A 20064-nucleotide genomic window follows, 5' to 3' on the forward strand; every position below is an offset into this window, starting at 1 on the left:
ATAAATAATTGGGTGTTTGAATCAGCAATTTAATTTTGATCTATCAAATAACTGATGGACACAGTAATATTTCAGTAGTGAAATTAGGTTTATTGGATTAACAGAAAATGTGCAATATGCATCAAAACGAAATTAGACAGGTGCATAAATTTGGGCACCCCAACAGAAAAATCACAGCAATATTTAGTAGAGCCTCCTTTTGCTAAAATAACATCCTCTAGACGCTTCCTATAGCCTCTGATGAGTGTCTGGATTCTGGATGAAGGTATTTTGGACCATTCCTCCTTACAAAACATCTCCACTTCAGTTAGGTTTGATGGTTGCCGAGCATGGACAGCCCGCTTCAAATCATCCCACAGATTCTCAATGATATTCAGGTCTGGGGACTGGGATGGCCATTCCAGAACATTGTACTTGTTCCTCTGCATAAATTCCCGGGTAGATTTTGAGCAGTGTTTTGGGTCGTTGTCTTGTTCAAATATCCAGCACCGGCGTAACTTCAACTTTGTGACTGATTCTTCAACATTATTCCAAAGAATCTGCTGATATTGAGTGGAATCCATGCGACCCTCAACTTTAACAAGATTCCCAGTACTGGCACTGCCCACACAGCCCCACAGCATGATGGAACCCCCACCAAATTTTACTGTGGGTAGCAAGTGTTTTTCTTGGAACGCTGTGTTCTTTTGCCGCCATGCATAACGGCCCTTGTTATGACCAAATAACTAAATCTTTGTTTCATCAGTCCACAGCACCTTATTCCAAAATGAAGCTGGCTTGTCCAAATGTGCGTTTGCATACCTCAAGCGACTCTGTTTGTGGCGTGTGTGCAGAAAAGGCTTCTTCCGCATCACTCTCCCGTACAGCTTCTCCTTGTGCAAAGTGCGCTGAATTGTTGAACGATGCACAGTGACACCATCTGCAGCAAGATGATGTTGTAGGTATTTGGAGGTGGTCTGTGGGCTGTTTTTGACCGTTCTCACCATCCTTCGCCTTTACCTCTCCGATATTTTACTTGGCCTGCCACTTCTGGCCTTAACAAGAACTGTGCCTGTGGTCTTCCATTTCCTCACTATGTTCCTCACAGTGGACACTGACAGCTTACATCTCTGCGATAGCTTTTTGTAGCCTTCCCCTAAACCATAATGTTGAACAATCTTTGTTTTCAGGTCATTTGAGAGTTGTTTTGAGGCCCCCATGTTGCCACTCTTCAGAGGAGAGTCAAAGAGAACAACAACTTGCAATTGGCCACCTTAAATACCTTTTCTCATGATTGGATGCACTTGTCTATGAAGTTCAAGGCTTAATGAGCTCACCAAACCAATTGTGTGTTCCAATTAATCAGTGCTAAGTAGTTACAGGTATTCAAACCAACAGAATGACAAGGGTGCCCACATTTTTGCATAGCCTATTTTCCACATCTGATTTAATTTCATACAACTTAATATTGCTACACTAAAACTCTTTGTCTGGACATTACCCCAGTACTCAGCTTTTATTAGAAAATGAATGGCATGCCACTGTGATCATTTTCTGTGATGACAGAGTAAATTATTATGCAGCCTCAGAGGGGTGCCCAAACTTTTTCATACGACTGTATATGATGATCTGTGGGTCCACGTCCCTTTATATACGTTCAGAGAGATCTACCCATCTACCAAATTACCACAACATCAACTTGCAAATTGTCTAAATATGTCCTCCCCATAGATAATGTGCCTACTCGCACAAGTGTGTGTTAGTTGTGTGTGTGTGTGTGTGTGTGTGTGTGTGTGTGTGTTCTCTGCCTCTCCATAGTAGTTGAATGACACCGTCTGCCCTGGTCCTGTAATAAAATGTAAGAGTGGCACTTTCACGGTTGTCAACAATCTCTAAATATACTGACAGACAGGGAAAGTACAGGAGCTGTGGTCTGAATGAGGCTCTCTAAGGAAACTTAAGCCGCTTGTGTCTCCTATACTTGGCCAGCAGTCAGAGTTGACAGTCCATTTTTATATGTAAATTGGATTCATCTGCATTTTTCTCCTAAAACAACCAGACAGAACTATGTTTGACATCCCAACTTTTTACCTTTATTGAGTCCTATAGCTTATTTTATATCATTGCCTTTCTGATAGGAATGATATTATACTTCATTGTTGTTGACATTTCAATTTCTCAAGATATCATAACATTGTCACTTAAATATTTAATAATATGTTGTGTTTAATATTTCACTGACAGCTGCATCAGTCTACCTATAGTAATCAAATTATGACAACATGGGAATAATATCTATGACATTTCTATTATAAATGCAGATAAACCCTGTCAGTAAACATTTCTGAACTATTTTCCTATATCTATCTACTATATATATATTATAGGTAATTACAATGTTATTACAATTTTAATACAACTATTGTTTATCATTAGTGATAAGGATAATGATCCTCATTTGAGATCATTCTATTGTCAGACATAAATCTTCAACTTTTCAACTTATTATTCAGTCTTATCATATACATATTTAAAACTATGTAGTATATTATAAGACAAGCATGTAGTAATGAGATAGAAGCGTCTCAAGGCCTCCCTTCGGTATCAGTTTCCCGATGGCTCTGCATGGTGTGGAGCGGAGCAGAGGAGTATGTGTGTGTCAGTGTGTGTCAGGCTCCAGCCCACCGTGGGCTGACTCAACTGCCCTGGGAGCACAAGATTTGTTCCTGTAGCTCCGGCACCAGGCGGTTCTTCTCTCGGCTCTGTTCCCTCGCCTGCAGGAGAAAAATGATTAGCACATCTGTACAACACTCAGCCTACTTATGCTTTTGCTGGCTCTCGCTATAAGGGGATATCCTGTGTCCTTTTATTGGATTGTCAGTTTCACACTGAGTCCGTGGCTCCGCGAGCTGATGGTTATGATAATACAATTGAAATATCCAGGTACTTATCACTGTATTACCTGGCTATGAACACCTACATACAGTCATACTTTAGAGGTTATCCCAGGGTAGAGATCTGATACTCAGGGAAAGACTCTATGATGAAAGGGGGCATGGATGGGGCTTTAGTTATTGGTACATTTTCAAGGTGCTATTTTCCTGGATAGATTAGGGGGAAAGATAGAGTGTAATGTGATGCTTGGGCATCTGGCCAGACCTGAGCGCTGTAGTATAGTATAGTATAACCCATTTTCAACAGACATTCCCCTGACACTGTATGGCTACGTCCCAAATGGCACCCTATTCACTATATAGTGCACTACATTTGACCAGGTCCCATAGGCGCTATGTGATAATGTAAAGGGATTTTTTTGAGGTAGGCTGCATGTGTGTGTAATGTGCCAAAGCTCAGATCAGGTTTTAAATCGATTTGAATGGGTGTTCAGGACAGCTGATATCTATAAAAGATTTCTCAGCTAATTCTCATGGAGGGTCTGATGTGGGCAGATATTCTGTGTGGCTTTGAAGAGCTACAGCAGTGTGATGTACTTTATGATAGCATATGAACATACCTTAAATGTTTTCTGTGTGTGATATGAATGTAAATCTATGGAATATTAATACAAATATAGATTTATGAAATACAGATTAGTAAAACCCTGAATGTAACTTCAGTTTTTTTTTGGATTGTTATAGATGAGCTCTTAAAATGTCCATGTTATACCCTTAACTAGGACGACCTTCAAATTGCCCTTTGGGATAAAAATCTTTGAAACGTTTTTCGCCAGCGTTTCATTATTAAATCACCTCACACACTTTGTCCAATCTGACCATCTAATCCTCCTGAGGGTCTCAGTCTGTTTCACTGCTCCAGAGGTCAAGAGGTGAAGTGCAGCTAATTTATTCATTCAGTCAAATTTTCTGGCTGTGCAGATGGCAGCCTGATATGATATCACTATCACAATCCCATTGGAGTAGGCAGCCTGGGGACCAGGGACGAGTGTTCACATGAGCAGGCCCAGCCTTATCAGATTGACGAGCGCTGCCCTTATCTGTGACAGACGGTTCTGGTCCAGCTGCAGGCAGGGGAGGGAGAGATGGAGAAATAAGCTGCTTAGATAGACGTGATCCAACCCCAGATCTCTCTCTGAGGAAAAGTTTGTGACTCTTCTTCAAAGAGGCTCTGTCATGTTGTTTGAAATAGTTTGATGGCTGATGCTGAATGACACTTCTTGTGTGTCCTGTTACAGACGGTGACCTGAGGAGGATGACCCCACAGTGAGACTGGAACCTTCCGTGAGGACCCACCTTCCCCTGACCTGCGTGTCCAGAGCCTCCTCCCGCACCCCGGACACACCGCCCCACTCCTTCTTCTCTCAGCCCCTCCTCTGGGCCCAGGACCCCCCCACCCCAGGTACCAGGATGGACCTGCACCGGGCCGCTTTCAAGATGGAGTCGTCCTCCTACCTGCCCAACCCTCTGGCGTCCCCGGCACTCATGGTGCTGGCATCCACCGCCGAGGCCAGCCGCGATGCCTCCATCCCCTGCCAGCAGCCCCGCCCCTTCGGCGTGCCTGTCTCCATGGGCGAAAAGGACATGCACCTGCCCTTCAACAACGGCTCCTACACCTTCGCCTCCATGTACCACCGTCAGGGAGCCGTTCCCGGGGGCTTCCCCAACCGGGACTTTCCCTCCTCCCTGCTGCACCTGCATCACCAGTTCGCCCCTCCAAATCTGGACTGCTCCCCCATCAGCATGCTGAACCACAGCGGGGTGGGGGCCTTCCGACCCTTCGCCTCACCTCCAGAGGACCGCGACGGGGCAGGGGGCTATCAATCAGCCTTCACCCCAGCCAAGCGCCTCAAAGGCTGCCTGGATGTAGACGCCTCTCCCCACCTGCGCTACACGGACGCTGAGGGTAAAGAGTATGACTTTGGGGGCGCACAGATCCCCTCCAGGTCCCCAAGCGCCCTCAAAGCAGTTGAGGATGCTGGGAAAAAGATTTTTGCAGTGTCAGGCCTATTGTCCGACCGTGAGACGTCATCAAGCCCAGAGGACCGCATCGAACGCTGTGAGTACATTTACTGTTGTCTAATGTTTCACAAAGGTCTGATTAATCTGTAAAGTAAAGGAACATAAAACACGTGTAATGATGATCACTAATAATGATAACCCATTATTTGCTATCTTTATTATCAAATCATGCCTCACAAACAATATGATTTTGATATAAATTGACAAGAAAACATTGATCTAAAAACAACACATACTTTATACTGTGGTTTAGTAGAGACTGCAGCACCCATTCTATGTGAGAAGTGTATTCAACTACCAGAGAATGTTCAGATAGTGTTCCACAGAGCACATTACAATGAACTCCACAGATCTAATTCATAAATGAGATGGAGGTTTCTCTTGGCTTAGTTCAAGTGAAAGAATTGGGAAAATTCAAAGGATGGCATAACCTTTCCTGACCAGGGCGTGCTCAGAAGAATAAGTATGCTGCTGAGAGGGAGCCCAGTAATATAACTGGCAGTAATTCACCCTGTGAACCTTAACTCCAAATACAGTAGCAGGCTGTAAAAACCAAAGACATTTCCATAGGCCCACTCAGCCTTAAACCCACACACACAGACACTGTCCTCTCCTCTCACTGTGCTCTGTGATGAATGCATACACACATGCTCATGTGCGAGCTTGTGCTCTCTCTCTCACACACACACACACACACACACACACACACACACACACACACACACACACACACACACACACACACACACACACACACACACACACACACACACACACCACACACACACTCCCCTACCGATTATGTCCTCTGTCACCACCACAGCACACTACACTGACTTTCTGGTCCCTTCTTTCTGCCTTTCCCAGTCCCTCCCTGTCCCTGTTTCACTCTGACTCCCACAAGCTCTGGGACATTAGCATTCGCCAATGAGCGGAGGCCATTTGGATCACTGTTTGAATCTGATTACTTGGGAAGTGACTCGCTACAAGATGGGGCACAGTCCTGTCATCAGCATTCATCATACCACTGGACTCACCCAGCCAATGTGGCAAATGAACAGGGGATTACCCAGCTTTCCAAACTTTGGCAGGAGACTCTAACAGAAGGGGGGTTCAATTGGAGTACCCACCACCCCTGTCACCCCCCTACCCTCCTCTCTCTCTGCACAAGCACTAACAACTCCTACACACGTCAACACAATCTATATGATCTTGTGACGTATTGGTGGGAGAGAGAGAGAGACAGAGAGAGAGCGAGATAGAGAGAGCGAGAGAGTGAGTCTCTCCGGATGAGAAGGGGACTGAGGCCTCATTATGGTTGCGGGTATTTCCCTGTGCTTTTTCTCCATCTTTCTCTCTCTGTCTCAGTCCCTCTTTCTCTCTCTGTCTCAGTCCCTCTTTCTCTCTCTATCTCAGTCCATCTTTCTGTCTCTGTCTCAGTCCATCTTTCTGTCTCTGTCTCAGTCCCTCTTTCTCTCTCTGTCTCAGTCCATCTTTCTCTCTCTGTCTCAGTCCATCTTTCTCTTTCTGTCTCAGTCCATCTTTCTCTCTCTATCTCAGTCCATCTTTCTCTGTCTCAGTCCCTCTTTCTCTCTCTGTCTCAGTACTTCTTTCTCTCTCTGTCTCAGTCCATCTTTCTCTCTCTGTCTCAGTCCACCTTTCTCTCTATGTCTCAGTCCATCTTTCTCTCTCTGTCTCAGTCCATCTTTCTCTCTCTGTCTCAGTCCATCTTTCTCTCTCTGTCTCAGTCCATCTTTCTCTCTCTGTCTCAGTCCATCTTTCTCTGTCTCTGTCTCCGTCCATCTTTCTGTCTCTGTCTCAGTCCATCTTTCTCTCTCTGTTTCAGTCCATCTTTCTCTCTCTGTCTCAGTCCATCCTTCTCTCTCTGTCTCAGTCCATCTTTCTCTGTCTCAGTCCATCTTTCTGTCTCTGTCTCAGTCCATCTTTCTCTCTCTGTCTCAGTCCATCTTTCTCTCTCTGTGTCAGTCCATCTTTCTCTCTCTGTCCATCTTTCTCTCTGTCTCAGTCCATCTTTCCCTCTCTCTCTCTCTCTCTCTCTCAGTCCACCTTTCTCTCTCTGTCGCAGTCCATCTTTCTCTCTCTCTCTCAGTCCATCTTTCTCTCTCTCTCTCTGTCCATCTTTCTCTCTCTGTCTCAGTCCATCTTTCTCTCTCTGTGTCAGTCCATCGTTCTCTTTCTGTCTCAGTCCATCTTTCTCTCTCTGTGTCAGTCCATCTTTTTCTCTCTGTCTCAGTCCCTCTTTCTCTCTTTTTGTCTCCCATTTCCTCTCCCTCTCATTGGGAGGGCTAGAGCGCGACAGGCGTGCTGTGCATAAGGAGAGATCGAACCACCCTTGATCAAACACATGAGAGACAAGGGCGGCGAGCTGAGACTGATCCGATAAAAACACCACCAGAGGAGCAGGGAGGGGTATGAATGACACACCCAGCCAGAAGAAAGAGAGGGAGAGAGAGATAGGGAAGGATAGAGAGAAATAAATAGAGGTGGAGAACTGAAAGAAATAGCATTTCTCATAAAGGATTACTTCTTATATGAGTCCTGTTTAAAGCCACTTTGGTGGTTTTAAGGAACTGTACATTTCAGCCCAGCTAATGATATCAGTGTTTTTGTGGTCACATTTATGTAGAACCAGAGAGATGCATTTCAATTTCTACTTTGTAACGTGTAGTGTAGATGGAAGAAGTGAAATAGATGGAATTACATGTTCTTCGTTTTGAGTTATTGGGAAATTGCAAAATGCAGCCACATGAATTCTCCCGAAGAAAGGCTTATGAATACCATCCAGATCTACTGCTATTGTGCCTTAAGCTGATATTGGTGTCATTTGATTAGAATATGGCCTGGTTCATCCTCACTGATATAGAGGAGATTATGGTGGAAGGGGACCGGGGGACTAGGGGACCGGGGGTTTGGCATCCCCAGTGAGGAGCAAGGCGGCATGGGCGTAGTGTATGGAGAGGACTGGGAGGGGGGAAATTATTTTGAGAGCTGGAAGCTGTTTTCTGTTTTGGAGTCTTGTCTAATTCGATTAAACCTGGGCCCACCAAGGGCTCTAATGCAATTGAATCTCCAGCACTTTTATATAAGAGACTTAAATTGGGTTCCCCTTGACTGGATATCTAGCTGCTTGCTGTCACTCCTGGAACAGTGTCCCCTCAGTGTTAAGCCCCCCAAATCTTCCCAGTACAGTCACTGGCACGTTTTTAATACGCTATGCTGTCAACCATTAAACCTCCACATAAAGGTCCCATCATGGCATAATATATATGCATAATATACGCATGTCACATTATAAGCTGTTACCAGATGTATCCTCTGAAATCAGGAATAAAAAGGTTTTTCCTTCTATACTGTATTATTTACAGGCATAATGAGTCATTTGCCTGTTTAAAATACACATTAATATTTACACTGAAACAGTCACATGCAGAAGCTCAGTGAAGACAGAAGAACACTTGTTTGTTTGTGAGAGTGATTTTATATTTGTGTATCTCTGTGTGTTTTGTGTGTGTGCCATTTATTTTTATGGATATAGTGTGTGTGTGTTTGTTCCTGTGTGAATGTGTGTTTTGTGAGCGTGTACGTCTCCCTGTGTGAGTGTGTGACAGCTGGAGATTGTTTGTTTGTTTTTTCCTCACCACACATTTGCACGGCAGAGCTGAGCATTGAACATGACCCTGAACAGCTAACCCACTTCCACAATTCCATTCCACAAAGCACCCCAACAAGCCTGACTTAGGGAGGAGAGGGGGAGAGAGAGAGAGAGAGAGAGAGAGAGAGGAAAGTGAAGACTGTGTGCGTGTGAACGAGAGAGAGCAAGAAAAAGTGAGATAAAAGGAGAGATCAAATAAATAATAAAAAAGGAGGAAGAGTAATCAGCGTGGTTTTGAGCTGAAACACAGACCCCAGCTGCCTTCCTGAGCAGCTGAAATAAAAGAGATGAATCCTTAAGACAACAGAGTATAGCCACGCGGGCTTCCTTCCTGACGTGACCAAGCTGTGAGCCGTACAGGCCTGTCTCCATAAATCCCCACTGATTTACGGGGTGCTGGGTGCCTGGCAGGGCCACAGTTAACCTCCACCACCCCGGTCGGTCAGGACTGGGGCTAGCCACTGACCAACCCACCGCCCAGTCAGTCAGAGGACAGGCCAGTCAGGCTAGGCTAAATATCCCATCTAATGTCTGTCTGGGAGAATAAGGATTCAGTCCCTCCCACATTTTATTCAAGACCCCCTGAGTTTCAGGTTTAGGTTTAGGGTAAAATTATTTTGTGATGATTCTGAATATTATCAGCTAGGTTGTTGTGATATAAAAATGAATGCAGTACAGTATGTAGATCCATCTCCATACCTGGTTCTGTGACACCGGTTGCCAGGCAGATTGTTCAGTTGGTGACTTTAATGATTTGCTGGCCCGTACCTTTCCCTCTCCCTCTCCGTCACGATGATTGATGCAGATTTTCATGTTTGTCATTCCTGCCTTGTAGATCTGTCACCCAACGTGCAGTTATTCCACCGTTCTTCACATCCAATGTTCAAAAGAGCAACGTGTGCTGACAGCTGTTAAAACACACAGTCAGTCGGATGGGGAGATTTCTTTTTCAAAGAGCATATGTCATCAGTGTGGTTGTTATTCCCAGGGAAATATTACAAACTTTGGGAAACAGTTGCAGGAAAAGGAGACAATCACAGAGAGGATCCTCAAAGAGGAGGATGATAGTGATGATGGTGCTAAGAATATAAAATGCCTTAGATGAATAGAAATCCCTTTATATTTGAATTCCTGTAATCTTATGAGGCTCTTGAATTGTTTGTTTAGTTACAACAACCCCTACTCATTTCATTCCAGCAGGTGAAGACTTAAATAACCAAGGAGACAAACATTGTCATCCCCACAAAAATCTGCTCCCCTCCTCCTCTTGCCCTGATCTCATTCCCTCTCCCTCCCTCGCTCTCCTCTCCCTGTCACAGTCTAGTGGCAAGGTTAAGTTAAGTAAGAGTGTTCTAATAATCAGGCTGCACCCGGGTGCTCGTCTGTGCTTACCCAGATGTTAAAAGGCTTGTCCTCTCATGTTGCCTCCCTGTCAGTCCCTGTGCCCATCCCCCCTGCCCTCCCTCCTGCCTCCTCTCCCACCCAGCTCCTGGGTGCTGTGGCCCTCTGGCCTGGCCTCCATTTCTTTGTTTAGTCTCTTTCTGTCTCTCTCTCCCGTTGGGTGGTTGTTGGCAGTAGACAGCAGGTGTCTACCCACCACAGCGCTGTGTTAAAGCGAAGAGCAGTGAGCTGTGCCATTGTTGCAGCGCAATGCAGATCAAGGATTAGCGCTTCCTGCCTGGGCTTTGTTGGCTCGGCCACTTGAATTGGACACAGAGTGTGCGGCCTCGATTATTGAAACGAGCCGCTGGATCCACTGTTAGGGAAATGAACGGGGGGAAATTTGATGAGCGGCGACACCCTCCTCCAACGAACAGTTGGGCTCTCTGGACTAGTAAACAGCTGGGCTCTCTGGACTAGTAAACAGCTGGGCTCTCTGGACTAGTAAACAGCTGGGCTCTCTGGACTAGTAAACAGCTGGGCTCTCTGGACTAGTAAACAGCTGGGCTCTCTGGACTAGTAAACAGCTGGGCTCTCTGGACTAGTAAACAGCTGGGCTCTCTGGACTAGTAAACAGCTGGGCTCTCTGGACTAGTAAACAGCTGGGCTCTCTGGACTAGTAAACAGCTGGGTTCTCTGGACTAGTAAACAGCTCCTCGCAGTTCTCAGTTAAAGGAGGGGCTGTTAGAACACATTGAACACAAGCCCACAACTTTTTATCTGTTTTTCTCATATTGTGGAGCTAGAAAGAGAACTTGTTTGACTCCAGACAATATGAGAACATAAGTCTCAATAGAAGGGACGATTAAAGTCGTAATGTAAAACAGGAAGCTTTATGTAGCTAGTAATATTGTGGCGGTATGTCTTCCCTGACAATGGGCTTTATTATTTTTGCTGTGTGTGCCTGTGTGCGAGTGTGTGCGCGTTATTTATGCTGTGGGTGTGTGTGTGTGTGCAGCAGCAGTATGGGGGGCCCAGTCTCCATCCGTTCCTCTCGGCCCCCTCCATTTCATCTCCCAGGCCCCGGGTCAGCCACATTCCCATGGTCCGGATTTCAGCCCTGTGCTGATGTCACTCAGCCGCTATAAAACCCCAGTGAAACCAGCCCGCTGAGTCCAGTAGAACCTCCACAGCTGGCATGCAGTTCCGTTCCTCCGTTACCTAGGGGTCAGGCTGCTAGTCAGGGCACCAGGAGGGCAGAACACCCTGGAGGTCCAGTCCTCCATCCCCCCTTTCCACTCCTCCCTTTTATGAAACAGGTTTTTGTCTGTAGTCTCAGGAAAGGGGAAGGAACAGATTCTCTAGTTGTTACTGACTGACTCACGGTGTCCAGAGCTGTAGGGTTTATTTCTCTGGAGAGCCCGTATTCCACGGTCCTCGGCCTGCCCATGCTAATGCAGACGTGTTAAAAGGTCTGTCACCACCAGAACACCCTTAAAGAGCCAGGGCCTGAATCCGCGCTCCTGCTAACAGGTCCCCACCTAGAGCAAAGCCAGACCCCCATGACAGCTGGCATGTCTTCTATCGCTTTTATTCCCCCTTTTCTTTTATCTTAATTTTTCCTATGTTCCTCTCCTTTTCTCTTTCTCCTCCCTCCCTCCCTCTCTTTCTCCTCCCTCCCTCCCTCCCTCTCTTTCTCCTCCTTCCCTCTCCCTCGCCAGCTCTGCCCCCCTTCTTCTCGTCTCTCTAATCTTCTCACAGTTTGTGGATGCAGTCTTCTGTGACAGGTTTGTTTCTAAAAAGCCCACTTGGCAAAAGGACACATATATGTTACGCCCTTAATTTGGAATAATTCATCGGCAAGTGATTGCGGCCTCTGAAGCGCTGCTGTGAGAGGCTGCGTTTGGGATCGTTACCTGTTTTAACGCACGGTTGCACAATGTTTCAGTGTTGCAGACTGGAGCTGTGCCACAATAACAGTCCTTTTTTAGACCATTACCTCATGAAATGCACCTGTAGCTTTTGTTTCGGTGCCATTTAGTCTTCACTGAAAATATGCTAGAGTGGTTTTTCAGTAGGTAAATCTGGAGAAACAAAAACTAGAAAACATAACCATTGAATGAATGGGTATTACAGTGAATTACCACCAAACGAATAGGCATGTTTCAAACCGTTCAAGTGGGCATTTCCTTGTTATTCACACCATGCTCCATCAGATACAGAAACATTGTATAATCACAGTCTCAACTGCTGATCACAGAACCATCATGAATAAAGCAAGGCGTCCATACTGCCATATGTCCAATCCTATCTGCTTGGTCCTTCAAAATGCCCCACAATGCAGTGGTGCATTTGTGATGGGTGACGGCCATTAGGAAAGTGTTGCCATTCTCCCCCTAGCTACCTTCATGTCACTCTCCCTCCATCCAGTCCTCCTCCCACTAGCCCCAATTAATTATTTATCAGCATGTATCATCTATTTACCTTTGTAATCCATCTGTCAGCAAGCCTATTGATTCAATTCTGCATTCTAATTGTGCGTCCTCTACTCAGCTGCTATCTCATATTGAAATCCAATAGCTGTCACCCACCTAGCCTCTTTCTGTATTAGTTACCCAGCCTCTTTCTGTATTAGTTACCCAGCCTCTTTCTGTACTAGTTACCCAGCCTCTATCTGTATTAGTTACCCAGACTCTATCTGTATTAGTTACCCAGCCTCTCTCTGTATTAGTTACCCAGCCTCTTTCTGTATTAGTTACCCAGCCTCTCTCTGTATTAGTTACCCAGCCTCTCTCTGTATTAGTTACCCAGCCTCTCTCTGTATTAGTTACCCAGCCTCTTTCTGTATTAGTTACCCAGCCTCTCTCTGTATTAGTTACCCAGCCTCTCTCTGTATTAGTTACCCAGCCTCTCTCTGTATTAGTTACCCAGCCTCTCTCTGTATTAGTTACCCAGCCTCTATCTGTATTAGTTACCCAGCCTCTCTCTGTATTAGTTACCCATCCTCTCTCTGTGTTAGTTACCCAGCCTCTATCTGTATTAGTTACCCAGCCTCTCTCTGTACTAGTTACCCAGCCTCTCTCTGTATTAGTTACCCAGCCTCTCTATGTACTAGTTACCCAGCCTCTCTCTGTGTTAGTTACCCAGCCTCTCTCTGTATTAGTTACCCAGCCTCTGTCTGTGTTAGTTACCCAGCCTCTCTATGTATTAGTTACCCAGCCTCTCTCTGTATAAGTTACCCAGCCTCTCTCTGTATTAGTTACCCAGCCTCTCTCTGTGTTAGTTACCCAGCCTCTCTCTGTATTAGTTACCCAGCCTCTCTCTGTATTAGTTACCCAGCCTCTCTCTGTATTAGTTACCCAGCCTCTCTCTGTATTAGTTACCCAGCCTCTGTCTGTGTTAGTTACCCAGCCTCTCTCTGTGTTAGTTACCCAGCCTCTCTCTGTATTAGTTACCCAGACTCTCTCTGTACTAGTTACCCAGCCTCTCTCTGTATTAGTTACCCAGCCTCTCTCTGTACTAGTTACCCATCCTCTCTCTGTGTTAGTTACCTAGCCTCTCTCTGTATTAGTTACCTAGCCTCTCTCTGTATTAGTTACCCAGCCTCTCTCTGTACTAGTTACCCAACCTCTCTCTGTATTAGTTACCCAGCCTCTCTCTGTATTAGTTACCCAGTCTCTCTCTGTATTAGTTACCCAGTCTCTCTCTGTGTTAGTTACCCAGCCTCTCTCTGTATTAGTTACCCAGCCTCTCTCTGTATTAGTTACCCATCCTCTCTCTGTATTAGTTACCCAGCCTCTCTCTGTACTAGTTACCCAGCTTCTCTCTGTATTAGTTACCCATCCTCTCTCTGTATTAGTTACCTCTCTCTGTATTAGTTACCCAGTCTCTCTCTGTGTTAGTTACCCAGCCTCTCTCTGTATTAGTTACCCAGCCTCTCTCTGTATTAGTTACCCATCCTCTCTCTGTATTAGTTACCCAGACTCTCTCTGTACTAGTTACCCAGACTCTCTCTGTATTAGTTACCCAGCCTCTCTCTGTACTAGTTACCCAGTCTCTATCTGTATTAGTTACCCAGTCTCTATCTGTATTAGTTACCCAGCCTCTCTCTGTGTTAGTTACCCAGTCTCTCTCTGTATTAGTTACCCAGCCTCTCTCTGTATTAGTTACCCAGCCTCTCTCTGTATTAGTTACCCAGTCTCTCTCTGTATTAGTTACCCAGCCTCTCTCTGTATTAGTTACCCAGTCTCTCTCTGTATTAGTTACCCAGCCTCTCTCTGTATTAGTTACCCAGCCTCTCTCTGTATTAGTTACCCAGCCTCTCTCTGTATTAGTTACCTAGCCTCTCTCTGTATTAGTTACCCAGCCTCTATCTGTATTAGTTACCCAGCCTCTCTCTGTATTAGTTACCCAGCCTCTCTCTGTATTTGTTACCCAGCCTCTCTCTGTATTAGTTACCCAGTCTCTCTCTGTATTAGTTACCCAGCCTCTCTCTGTATTAGTTACCCAGTCTCTCTCTGTATTAGTTACCCAGCCTCTCTCTGTATTAGTTACCCAGTCTCTCTCTGTATTAGTTACCCAGTCTCTCTCTGTATTAGTTACCCAGTCTCTCTCTGTATTAGTTACCCAGCCTCTCTCTGTATTAGTTTCCCAGTCTCTCTCTGTATTAGTTACCCAGCCTCTCTCTGTATTAGTTAGCCAGCCTCTCTCTGTATTAGTTACCCAGCCTCTCTCTGTATTAGTTACCCAGCCTCTGTCTGTATTAGTTACCCAGACTCTCTCTGTATTAGTTACCCAGTCTCTGTCTGTAGTGGTGCTTTTGTTAATCATTGGAGTCATAGTAGCTATTCTAAGGTATTCTTAGGGCGGCAGTTAGCCTAGTGGTTAGAGAGTTGGGCCAGTAAGGTCACTGGTTTGAATACCCGAGCTGTCAAGGTGAAAAATCTGTCGATGAGCCCTTGAGCAAGGCACCTAACCGTAATTAGATCCACGGGCGCAGTACTACTATGGCTGACCCTGTATAACAACACACATCTCACTCACTGCACCTATCCGGTGTATGTGACAAAAAAAAAATTCAAACACCTAACATCTTTACTCTCATTCTATTCCGTTTCAATTCTCCAGTTCTTCTTTCTTTCTTTCTTTCTTTCTTTCATTCTTTCTTTTCTTTTATTTGTTCTTAGTTAGTTGACATTGAGGTGTCGGGTAGATAAGAGATGTAAAGCAGGCTGTCTGTCTGGTCGTGTTGAGTGTACCACACCTCATACCACACCACCCCGCACCACACCACACCACACTACACCACACTACACCACACCATATCACACCACACCACACCGCCTGTTCGTGTCCAGGCGCCTGCAGCCGGTGCTTTTATACGCCAGTAAATAGGTCCATAGGGGGGTAGTAACCAAGGAGCCGGGAGGAAATTGTTCAAGTAGGCACTTAACCAGCAGCCCCACCAGTCTCCCTCCCTCCCACTCTCTTATCATGATGGCTTATACTGTTGTTCTCAGTTGTCTTCTAACAAGGCTTTTGACATAATTGAATACAGTAGCCCTGCAGAGTGGCGATAAGTGTGTGTGTTTGCGTGTTTGAGTGTGTGTAGGCTATGTGTGTCTGTGTGTGTGCGGAGATGAATGTCTGTATGTGTGTGGGAAGATGAATGACTGTGTGTGCGTGCATTCGTACATGCGTGTCTGTGTGTATAAATGCGGATGTGTGTCTGTAGTGTCCATATATGCACATCGGTATGTAAGTTTATTGCTCAATTCATGCCCTCCTCCTTCTCTTAGTATCCTGTGCTAATCAGAGGCCACGTGTGAGAGCCCAGCATGAGTAAACATGCAAATGCAGCAATCAGTAAACACTCACTGAGCTCATGACATCAATCAATGGCCTTTTAAAACAGCAATTTGATAATTACAATCATCAATGCTCCCTGCAGTATTCATTACCAAGCAAGCACTGATCTCAATAGGGTTCCCCTCCATTTCCCTCTCTCTCTCTCTCTCTCTCTTTCTCTGTTTTACTCATCACTTCTTCATATTATCTTGTCAACTGGCCTGAGGTGTTTTGATAAAGCTTAATAGAGATGGATTTATTTGGATACATTTTAGAATGATCGTGTTTTGTAATATTAAGATTAGGAGCATTATCTATGTTGACTCCTGTAGGGTTGTTAAATGCTAAACCCGCTGTTCAATTTGTGTGTTTGCATTTTTTATGTAAAAAAGGGGAAAGGGGGTACCTAGTCAGTTGCACAACTAAATTCATTCAACCGAAATGTGTCTTCTGCATTTAACCCAACCCCTCGGAATCAGAGAGGTGCGGGGGGCTACCTTAATTGACAAGTTATGATTAAAAGGATTACTTAATCCCAATGTAATATATTTGTCTTTGGTATCGTTTGGTCAGTTTCCAGTAATACATTACTGTTATTTCTCCAAAACAAATGTTGCTCTTTTAAACAACCTCTGTTCAATTTTTTTGTAAGAATTGATATAATACATTTACACATCTTAGTAACGCAAAGTGTGAGACAATTCCAATGGTTAATTTGGTGATTTGCATACTAGTGCAGACAGCAGTTTTCTTTTCATTATGATGGATTAGCTAAAATTATTCCACAACTGTAGAAAATCAATTTAATTCTTCACTTGTCTCTCCTTTCAAAATACTTTCTTAGATGAAACCGTAGCGTCAGAAGTATGAGACACGGTCCTTGGGTTTCATCTTGTTCAGTGATCAGTGATTACGTTGTCTCATCTGGCCTTCTTTGAGAATCGTGATGCTTGTCGTTACTGCGGGGGCGCGGGGAATTGCGCAGAAGTTTATTTCTGTGACTCATCAAAGGGAAACAGCGGCCGTTTGACTAACCCTCTCAGTGTGGGGTCCACAATCATCTCAACCAGTGCCTCCCCCTTCCCCCCCAACCATCAAAGATGAAAACCGTCCCTGGGTTGCTCCTCAGTGGGTCATTTTCATCATATTTGTTGTGTGTACCAGCCAGCCAAACAGAGACAATTTTGAGATATAGAGCTGAAAATTGTTGCTTTTGAAAATGACACCTGAAAGTGGTGAGTGGGGGGCTAATCTGGGGTGGACTGGGGTCCTAGCTCTCTTCTCTTTACAGAGTGGTCCTGTTTGGCTATGTCTGGCTGACTGTGGCTGGGTCTGGGGTACAGCTAGCTAGCTGTCTGAGTTAAGCCCCGTAACCCACCTGGCGTGGTGTAATCCTGTAGTCATGTCAGACTGCAGCAGGCTCCAGCACTCAGGGTGCTCTGCGGGTTCCATTTCGATGTGGGATGTCTAATATCGCGTCCCCGTGGTAAAATGCTCGGAATTCTGCCATCCTGGAAGGGGGGGGGGGGGGGGGGGGGTTCTGAAGGGTCGACGTGTGGGTGGGAGGGGGAGAGAGAACGGAGGCAGGGGCTTAGAGGAGCAAAAGAGAGCAAATCTGTCACTTCTCCCAAAGCAACCACCCTTCTAACCTCCATTCAAAGATATATTGATTTTCCAGTGCTCTCTCCAGGGGGAGGAGTGGTGTGTGGTGGGGGAGACAGAGCGTCAGGAGCAACACATTATGGCTCCTCTTCTCTACAAGTTAAACACAGATCCCTAGCTACCTCACTAGCATAAACATCTAATAAGCATAAAGACATGAATAGAACAAAATGTATAAAAGACGTCAACATCTCTGTGTGTGTCTCTGTGTTTGTACCAGTAGGAAGTGTGTGTGTATGTGTGTGTGTGTGTGTGTGTGTGTGTACAAGTACAAAGCCAGTGTTTCAATCTGTTTCTGGCATAGGGTCTTGTCATGTTGGTCTCAGACAAGCTGATCCAAGCTCTCAGTTCAGAACTCCCTCTAGTTTTCTTTACTGGAAACCCTCCGATAGCCAGGCTGTAGGGATCCGCCTGAGGAGATCCAAGGATCCTTCAGAAGAGGACAAAACAAAGCTAGCATGTACAAAAAAGCAGAGCCAAGGGGAAAGCGCTCCCAGCTCCCAGCATCTCTCTTTCTCAGTACTCCTGTCTTATTGGTCCTAAGCCCTCTCTCTCTTCTCTCTCTGACACTGGACAAGGGCGGCGAAGCAGTAGGAGAGACTAATCTTGGTGAGGAAACTGTTTGTTTAGTAAACCCTGCCAAACCTGCCACCAATGACTCACAAAGTTTTGGATTTTTTTTTAAATGTTACAGTTTGTTTCCTTTAGATGCGTTTAGATTCTGTTCAATAATGCAGGGATTCGATGATTTACTTGCAAAAGAGAGTGGTTTCAGTATTTTCCGTACACACTACATTAGGTTTAGGGGACATTTACAAATCAAACTGTTATCATTGGTAGTTGATATTGTGAAGCCTCATATACAGTGGGGAAAAAAAGTATTTAGTCAGCCACCAATTGTGCAAGTTCTCCCACTTAAAAAGATGAGAGAGGCCTGTAATTTTCATCATAGGTACACCTCAACTATGACAGACAAATTGAGAAAAAGAAATCCAGAAAATCACATTGTAGGTTTTTTTATGAATTTATTTGCAAATTATGGTGGAAAATAAGTATTTGGTCACCTACAAACAAGCAAGATTTCAGGCTCTCACAGACCTGTAACTTCTTCTTTAAGAGGCTCCTCTGTCCTCCACTCGTTACCTGTATTAATGGCACCTGTTTGAACTTGTTATCAGTATAAAAGGCACCTGTCCACAACCTCAAACAGTCACACTCCAAACTCCACTATGGCCAAGACCAAAGAGCTGTCAAAGGACACCAGAAACAAAATTGTAGACCTGCACCAGGCTGGGAAGACTGAATCTGCAATAGGTAAGCAGCTTGGTTTGAAGAAATCAACTGTGGGAGCAATTATTAGGAAATGGAAGACATACAAGACCACTGATAATCTCCCTCGATCTGGGGCTCCACGCAAGATCTCACCCCGTGGGGTCAAAATGATCACAAGAACGGTGAGCAAAAATCCCAGAACCACACGGGGGGACCTAGTGAATGACCTGCAGAGAGCTGGGACCAAAGTAACAAAGCCTACCATCAGTAACACACTACGCCGCCAGGGACTCAAATCCTGCAGTGCAAGACGTGTCCCCCTGCTTAAGCCAGTACATGTCCAGGCCCGTCTGAAGTTTGCTAGAGTGCATTTGGATGATCCAGAAGAGGATTGGGAGAATGTCATATGAAACCAAAATATAACTTTTTGGTAAAAACTCAATTCGTCGTGTTTGGAGGACAAATAATGCTGAGTTGCATCCAAAGAACACCATACCTACTGTGAAGCATGGGGGTGGAAACATCATGCTTTGGGGCTGTTTTTCTGCAAAGGGACCAGGACGACTGATCCGTGTAAAGGAAAGAATGAATGGGGCCATGTATCGTGAGATTTTGAGTGAAAACCTCCTTCCGTCAGCAAGGGCATTGAAGATGAAACGTGGCTGGGTCTTTCAGCATGACAATGATCCCAAACACACCGCCCGGGCAACGAAGGAGTGGCTTCGTACGAAGCATTTCAAGGTCCTGGAGTGGCCTAGCCAGTCTCCAGATCTCAACCCCATAGAAAATCTTTGGAGAGAGTTGAAAGTCTGTGTTGCCCAGCGACAGCCCCAAAACATCACTGCTCTAGAGGAGATCTGCATGGAGGAATGGGCCAAAATACCAGCAACAGTGTGTGACAACCTTGTGAAGACTTACAGAAAATGTTTGACCTGTGTCATTGCCAACAAAGGGTATATAACAAAGTATTGAGAAACTTTTGTTATTGACCAAATACATATTTTCCACCATAATTTGCAAATAAATTCATAAAAAATCCTACAATGTGATTTTCTGGATTTCTGTTCCTCATTTTGTCTGTCCTAGTTGACTTGTTCCTATGATGAAAATTACAGGCCTCTCTCATCTTTTTAAGTGGGAGAACTTGCACAATTGGTGGCTGACTAAATACTTTTTTCCCCCACTGTAAACATTGTATAAATACCATGATTATAATACCCTGTTTTCCTTTAGAGGGAGTGTAGCTAAGGCTCCTTAGTTCCTAAAGCTATAGCC

General features: G+C 45.0%; 1 protein-coding gene across 2 annotated transcripts in view; it reads left to right on the forward strand.

Annotated features, from left to right (window-relative positions):
• Positions 1 to 4343: 4343 nt before the first annotated feature.
• LOC311098747 (E3 ubiquitin-protein ligase RNF220-like) overlaps positions 4344 to 20064 on the forward strand; it is a gene marked incomplete at its 5' end in the record, with an annotated part of 152005 nt that continues 136284 nt past the window's right edge. For both annotated transcript variants that reach the window (XM_084139295.1, XM_084139296.1), the window contains one exon: positions 4344 to 4992. In XM_084139295.1, coding sequence (XP_083995421.1) covers positions 4344 to 4992 — 649 coding nt within the window. The remainder of the gene's footprint in view (positions 4993 to 20064) is intronic.

The sequence above is a fragment of the Coregonus lavaretus genome, assembly GCF_964263955.1.
Source record: "Coregonus lavaretus genome assembly, chromosome: 23".
Lineage (NCBI taxonomy): Eukaryota > Metazoa > Chordata > Actinopteri > Salmoniformes > Salmonidae > Coregonus > Coregonus lavaretus.